This window comes from Anneissia japonica, unplaced genomic scaffold, assembly GCF_011630105.1.
Source record: "Anneissia japonica isolate Jap-2015-1 unplaced genomic scaffold, ASM1163010v1 scaffold287726_len2788222_cov184, whole genome shotgun sequence".
Classification (NCBI taxonomy): domain Eukaryota; kingdom Metazoa; phylum Echinodermata; class Crinoidea; order Comatulida; family Comatulidae; genus Anneissia; species Anneissia japonica.
The window spans coordinates 1,920,965-1,929,320 of NW_022705125.1; the positions used below are offsets into that span (position 1 = coordinate 1,920,965).

Below are 8,356 nucleotides of genomic sequence, written 5' to 3' on the forward strand. Positions count from 1 at the left end.
GGGGGCGGGAGGGGGATAAATCATCGAACTAGAAACATAGAAAAGGGATGTCAAAAATGATGCAAAAATACCAGTCATGATCGGCAAGAAAACAATGAGTAAGTTGTTAGCCAAAATACAATGGTAAAGCAAACACAACATTGAAAATATAACATGATAGAAATTAACTAATAGGCCTAAACACCAACGTTTCGGTCTAAATATACTAATTTACCCGTTGAACAAGTTATTGTGGTTGTCAATGGTCTAAAATCATAGTTTTTTGGGCCATCCAAGTCATAAAATGTTTCCCTACTACCTGTCTCTTATACACATGCCTGTCTCTTATACACATCTAGATGTGTATAAGAGACAGGATCATGGATGCCGTGCTTCGGCTTCCTTCAGGAGAAATCGCCTGAAGCTGTCTTTTGGGGCACTGAGAGTTCAATTTAGTCACTCATCACTTTTGTCGGAGTTGTCACAGGAATTCATTTATTGCCCATTCCGTTATTACTTTTTTCAAGTTTTCATTTCATTTATTTTGTTACCTCTTGGATGCACCGCCCACGTGGTTGGTGCCAGTTACAAAAGTGTCATTCCAAATAAATTATTATATGTATACATTTTAAAATTGTTGACAAATCAGATGGAAAGTTGACTAACCAGACAAAGAATGTTGTGAAAAGATACGTTAGCATGCCCGTCTGTCACTGAGTGAGTGAGTGAGTGAGTGAGTGAGTGCGTACACACCACCACCACCCCCAATAAATTACACTGACTAGGAAAAGTAGGGTATAATAAATATTTATTTACTGTTTCCCTGAGAAGAAACTCAAGCCGACAAAATGATGTTTAAAAAAAAATGTAATAAGAATTAGTATAAAGCCTACTGCATTCAGCCGTCCTTTCCGAATTATAAAATATTGAACTTCTAAAAATGAATGATACCGATAATTGCAAAATGTTACGGGCCAATCTGATTATTTGGCACTTGGACATCCCTATAAAATTGCTTTTAACAGACCAATATTATGTGCATGATTACTTATATTGGCTAGAAAATTGAGGATGATTTTGTAGTAAATCAGCAATTTTTTTTTATTCTATCTCTCTAAATAAACAGCGCCATCTCGAGATTTGGTCTTATCACAATCAAAACACTTCATTTTTACGACCGATCGGCCTCGGCGAAGCGAAAAGGAAGATGATGAGCTAAAGATGGGTTTCGGCCATGGTTATTCTTCTTTCTGATATTTGATGAATCGTGTATTTGGAACAAAATGGGATACATACTTATAATTTTCTATATCGTCCTGTTTGTAATTTGTTTATTATTTATTTCAAGGTATGAACCATTTACATTAGGACTCGGACACCTAGGCCTAGCCGGGAAGCGCAGCCGGGACCCTAGGCCTAGCTTAGGCCAGTTTAGCTTTTCGTAGACATAGCCTCCTAGCCCATTTAAGACCCTGTTTAGGATTAGGCTAGGTTTAATATAAAATGTTGAATCAGGTCTTGTAACAAAACATAGGTTAGGCCATTTTCACATTAATAATGAAATAAAATATTTTTATTATTATCAAATTGTTTTGTGACTGTAATGTTATGATTGTGGTTAGGCATGTCTCCTATGCTAATATGATATTTCATATTTGCATTTACTTTAGATTCCAGTTTTCCCTCTATTGGCAGGATTGCCCCTCTTTCGGGAGTTGTGTCCATGAACCCTTCTAACTTCTAACTTCTAAATTTTCCAGCGTTTCCTAATTGTTAAAGTACAGCTATTTTATTTGTGTGGAGGCTACTGTATATCAGACTAACTCAAGTTTGCGTGGAAAATGTATAGAAAATTGGCTGCTAATAATTGTACATCGTGATATACAGTATTGGCCAAAGGAAAAATTTGCATGGGAATTTTCCCCTTTTTTGAAATGCACCGACAGATTGGAGGGCTAAAATTTTGCCAATTCTTTTTTTACCGAAAGGTCCATTGATTAATCTCAGATAAGATAGTATAATACATACTCCAAGTATCGAAATGCACGCCATTGTGTCGAGATTCAATATGTCAACATTAATTATGTCATCATCAGAAATAATGACATTCCTGATTCCCGATGATGACATAATTAATGTCGAAATACTGAATCACGACATGATGGCGTGCATTTCGATACTGGGAGTATGTATTATACTATTTTTTTTACATGTCTGCAAAAATTTTTTGCTCCTAAAGTTAGGTTGCATGAGAAATATTGCAGCCAACAACATTCGAAATGAGCATGTTGAAAATCATAGCACACAATGTAGGTTTCCGGCATCCACAGCTATTGGACTTACAAAATATAATCTGATAAAATTGCATATCCAAATATTGTGGTCTAAATAATCCTAAATCTTTCCCATTCCCTCCAGGGACCCTAGGCCGTGAATTGGCAATTCTTTGACTCAGACACTGTCCAAATGGTCTTGGCTCAAATCCGCAAAAATTGGGTTAGTGGGTCAGTGATAAATTAAATTTAAATTTAGGTTGGTATTAGAGCACAGGTAGTTTTCAATTACAGGTTTTACTGTATTTCACGTCGATTAATAACTAAATTTTATCATTGATGTCATAGAACTAGGCCATTATAAATCATTACATAAATTGTTTCGTTTCTACATTTTTTTAGATGTTTAGCTGTACTCTTATCCAAACTGTTGAGCCTGATCCTGAAGAAAAACATTGCTGTAGATTATGTTGGTTTCTTCTCACTAAGAAATGTCTCCATAAATCTGGATACAGGCAGTGTGGTAAGATTGCATATTTATTCTCTCGTAAAAATTAATTCCCAAACTTCACCTTGTAAATTATTTAAATTGTGTTACTTTTTTTTTGGATGCACCTTTAAAAAAGGATAACATTCATTACAACTCAGATATTCTAATCCCTAATATTGAAAAGTGGGGTAGTTTCCGATGGAAATTAAGATTTGTCTGAGTCCAGGAGACCAGTGATAACTTCTGTTTTATAACTTCTATCAAAATGAGTATTTGGCCAAAAAAAAAACAAAGGAGTATTTGGGCCAAAAAAAAAAATGTTCTGTTGCCCAAGGCAGACTAATATAATATAAATTTAAACCCTTCAAAACCTTTAACCCTCTTAAGAATGGAGCACAAGAATTAAATGCAGAATATTAAAATGGTACGGACACATAATTAGATTATCGGACGAAACTCCAGTAAAAAAAAACAATGCTGGAGCTAAAACGGAAAGTAAAACAACCAGTAGGAAGACTAAAAAATAACTGGATGAGCCAAATTAAAAAAGACCTGGAAGGACTTGTAATTACAAACACTATAACAAATCATCCTGACTTGAACAGAAACAAATGGAAATAAATTGTGGAAAGCGTAATGTCAAAAGACAGAACACATTAAGAAGAACCATCCCATTACTACACTGTTTACATTCACCAATAAAATGTTATTTTTATTCCCTCCACCATATGAATGTTTTTGGCAAAATACTTGCTAAATAAGAAAACCAAATTTTTATTTATTTTTCCGCCCTCCTCTGACGATCTTTAAAAATGTGAGTGCCTGAAACAGGGTATAAAAATGTCTCGCTTTACCAGGAAGAAGCCCAAAATACTTGTATCATGTTTCAAAATGCTACTTTTCAAGTAATAAATTGTAAAACTGATTGTAAATTTTAGCCTTGTGCTTACCATACTATCAACCAAAACACATTGGAAGAGGAGTGGTTGGCGCTGAACGCTAGAAGTTCTCCTAGGCCTGTAGTAGGAATTGCAAAAAAACAAGTTGTCAACCAACCGACCCTGATTTACAAATAAAGGGGTCACAAGTTGGAACAAGAATGACATTTCCGGGAGAACTGGTTGAATATGGTTTCCAAAGCTGGGCACTCAATACGCCCGGATGGTCGACGCCCGTTGCGATTCTATAAAGAACGCAACGTGACGATGCGTGTGCAGCGGATCGTTTTTAATGATGGTCTTCATCTTCATCAGTTTGTCTTTCGAAAAATCATGCTAACATCATCCAAATTAGTGTGATGATCTGTTCAGACTGTTATCGAGAGACAGCGTCGCGTCGTTTAGTGCTCGTAGGGAGCCGAGTTGGATTCGTTGTATGACGTAGTGAGTGCAAGGCTTAAAATAACGTATTTAATATCATTGTGCTGCGCAAGGTGATTACCCATCAGCACTGACTTCTATAAGACAAATAACACTTTCTCCGCCAGCTGTGTTTGAAAAATAGCGTTAGGCACCGGCAGCTTTTTTGAGGAGATTTGACCATTTTTCCAAATCTCGCAAAGAGTTTGTACGTGATCAGATTGACATAAAAACACTGGTACCAAACATTTATTCAAATCAAATTTATGATCCCGTAACAGTAAAATGAAAGTGACTCACTTATGGGATTTTACGCATATTCACACAATGAAGCTGAGATAATCGCGTTTCAGTATCGCCTTGCAATATGAGGTCACTTAGAATAAGTCACATTCAAATAGCGAAACATACAGTATGTGGTCCAGACCGATTTGAGGAAATCCAGACGTACTCCCTTTTTCATGTAAAAAAATAAGATGGAAAAAACGGAGATCTCCGTTTTATGGCGGACAATAGTTGGGATTTAAAAGATGGAGATCTTCTTTGGCGGTCAAAGTGTTGATAATAAATTAGTAAAAAACATACAAATATGAATTTGTGGGAGATGTGTTTTTTTTTTTGGGGGGGGTGGGGGAGATTATGCTTGTTTGTCGGAGGCCATCCTGTTTTCTGGGAGACTTCCATGACTTGGGGAGTCTCTGCTTGGGCAACACAATTTTTTTGGCTTTAGTATTAATATTTAATACAGATTTTTTTTTAATTCATCACTTTTGAAACATTAAAGACCATGATATGATTTATTCATAGGCTTTTTTTGCTATGTAAATGAGTATTTGCCAATCTGTGTTTTCTCATTATAGACTGAACCATGTGGCTATTTGGAATTATAGTGTTTGGTAATTCAATCAAATTTTGATATTAGTCATGCAATCCTTACAGAAATAACAGTTTCTAATCTATAATAAGTAAATGTTTCTATAATACATAAATGTTTCTATAATAAATAAATGTTTCTATAATATATAAATATTTTGACTATATATATATTTTGAATCATTATCTAAAGTATACTGTAGACATTGTAGAAATTGCATTCCAAATCTCATAGATAGATGGGGCACATCCAAAATTTGTGCATGAAAATAATTTGAAAGTCGAGGAATGGGTTGAGGGGAGGGGGTGGGGTTATATTTATACCACTGTAAATACAGTAATTCGACAAAAATTTTCATTTCAGAAATGTTTGAGTTTATTTGTTTGTAGACAATACAAAAATAATACAAAATTTAAAGCAAAGAGATAAAACAAAACACTTCCATGGATAATAAGCTATGAACAATAAAGAAAAAATGTTCTTATTAGACTACTTTCACTTAACATCTATTATAGGCCAAAAAGGTAATAAAAACGGTATAAATAAAAATCATCGAAATGTAAAGTCAATGTAAGTTTATGTATCTTGTAAGTCTTATGCTTTTGTTTTTTGAGAATGTTGTTTATTTTTTGTAGGCATTTGATAACATCTGGGTATCATGGAGATTTTTCAACTCACAACAAGAGTAAGTTTCTTTTTATCCTGTGTTGATGCCGATCATATTGGTAAAATAATTTAGACTAATACTGTACTTCAAACTGCAGTACAAGGCTAAAAGGCCTATGACCTATCAGTGATAAATAAATTCATAGGCTACTGTATACTATATGAAGGTTATATCTAATTTAATATCATGACTTTACCCAGAATTGGAACTTAATTGAATAATGTATATGATAATTATAATAATTGTATCATATATAACATGATATTATTAATAATGATGGTGATGACGATGAATTTAAATGATAATGATAAATAATTCATATAGTAAAAATATTACAAATAATAAATTACGATAATAATAATAAAAATATATAATAAAATAAGAAATAATAAATGAACTCAAATTTGGATCATAATTGTTTGATGTTGTATAGTACATAATTCCCTTGGCCAAAATGAGGACATAAATTGATGTATTTTGAAAATGGAAGTATTAATAATAAAAATAATGATAAAAATAATGTAAATAATAAAAAATAATAAATTTTAAGTATTAATACCAAAATAATAATAATAATTTTAATGATGAAGATAATGATAATAGTAATATCAATGATTGTATATATCATTTTTGGTGTTGTATATGATTCAAATTATCCCAGTCATTAGAGGAAATTTTAACGGAATACCAACTTGGCATCCTGAGGGACTACACATGGTGTTACATCTAATAATCGTTGTACTTGTATTCAATTAACACCAATTATTACTCCTGGGCAGGGTAGAGTGAGAGAGAGATAGAGAGAAAACATAAGTACCTTATACAAACACACATGAAATGGACTGCAAAGGATTTGAAAAGATACCGTTTTAAAGTTGGAAGCCCAGACTACAACAAATATGCTAATCCTAGCTGCATACTTAATGTGTTAATTATTTTTTCTAGATTGCCAATGGTTCTACATATAGGAGACATGAGTATAAGAGCAGATCTGGCACATGAACAGAGAGTAAATAGTTTAGGACATGAAGCGAAGAAACCGAAGAAGACTCAAGGTAAAGTTATAATATGGCTATGAACACAATTTCCAACAAGATAATCTGAGATTATAAACCTTCGCCTTGTTGGGCCATATATATGTACTGAACAAATAATGGCCCCGCTGCCGATCTGCTCCATCCGCCAAACAAGCCCATCAGTTGGGCGAGTTTGCAAGCTGTCCGGATTGCGTCCAGTCCACCAGCCAGAATTTGACACACAGTTGATCTGCTCGATTCAGCCCACAGTCTATCCGAGTCGGCTTGGCCTACTGTAGCTAAATGACTCCATTGAACCATCCACTTGGTTTGGCTCTGTCTGTTGCGGCTGGAAAATACAAATAACATTCTAAAATCTGCATCTTACATCTGATCCGCACCATATTTGGGGAGGACCGAGATACATGTAACATTGTCAGTGTGTGAAAATAATGTTATGCCGCTAGAAAGGCACGCACGGACAGACACACACACGCGCACAGACAGACACACACGCACACAGACGCGTGCTATTGCAGTAGCCTTCACCTCTCTTTTGGAGAGGCAATGGTAAATATTTAGTAAAAACCACAATTAACAGAACTGTGCTTGGCAGTACAACAATCCTTTAGGCCTAACACTGAATAATATCAATGTGCTTTTCTTTTGCTTGCATTTAGGAGCAGTGATGAAGAAATATATAATACCTACAATAAGAAGAATAGTTCAGGTAAATGACGCAAGTGTTGCTTTTGATTGTGACTGGATATCAGAATGTGCACAGTTGTGTGTGACAAATAACCTGTGATTTGACCATATTTGGTATATGATGTCTTCATGACTGTATGTGAACAAATTACAAATATTTGCCATATATTAAGCTTTATAATGCAACTTTTGATAAAAACCATATGATGCTATTCTCTAATTTCATCTTAAATATAATAATTCCATTTCAGTAATACTCCTCAATGACAAACCTCCTGTCGTAAAAATGAAATTTCTGTTTTATGAATGCATTTTGTGGATATATTTTCTTTATGGGTAATGACAATTACATTCAGATATCCTAAACAATGTTGTAAATTATGTTAAATCAGACAAGAAATCAAACAAATATAAAATTGAATAAAATATATTGATATATACAGTAATGTCCTTTAATGCAAGAAATATTGATTGTATTTAGCTAAATAGGGCCTAGGAGAACCTAGCATGAAATTTTTGTAAATATCGTGTGCATTGTATACACTATTTAACACAATTCAATCTTCCTATATTCAAAGCCAGAGTTAGCTGGTCTCGTGCCAACCCAGGCCACTTTAGGTAGGCTTTCTTCATAATGGCTTCTATGAATGGATGTCTGGTTTCGAGCAGGAAATCACGTAGTCCATCCCCAGTACCGCCTGATTATAAATCGGCGGGAAATCAACCTATATGTGCAGACAATTTTCACTTCTGTACAGTATTATTCTGTTTCGGAAAACAGTGAAAGTGTCCTCTGAATTACATTTCTTTTATTACAAACTCCATTCAGATGGAAGGGTACTTAATTGGAAGAAGTTACCTATATTTTAATTTGGCTGTTGTATTTGGGTATATTTATTGAAAAAAAAAACTCTCATACAAAACAGTCTATTGCAGCATGTGCTGAATTGAGAGACTGAATGTAAAAATTGCAAAAAATATAAAATTGGCG

The 8,356-nt window shown here is 34.2% G+C and overlaps 1 protein-coding gene across 1 annotated transcript in view; it reads left to right on the plus strand.

Annotated features, from left to right (window-relative positions):
* Positions 1 to 1,161: 1,161 nt before the first annotated feature.
* The window catches only part of LOC117105262, a gene marked incomplete in the record, with an annotated part of 14,328 nt that continues 7,133 nt past the window's right edge, over positions 1,162 to 8,356 (plus strand). The window contains 5 exon segments of the mRNA XM_033246352.1: positions 1,162 to 1,327; positions 2,655 to 2,775; positions 5,610 to 5,659; positions 6,587 to 6,696; positions 7,338 to 7,387. Of these exon segments, the coding sequence (XP_033102243.1) occupies positions 1,263 to 1,327; positions 2,655 to 2,775; positions 5,610 to 5,659; positions 6,587 to 6,696; positions 7,338 to 7,387 (396 nt within the window).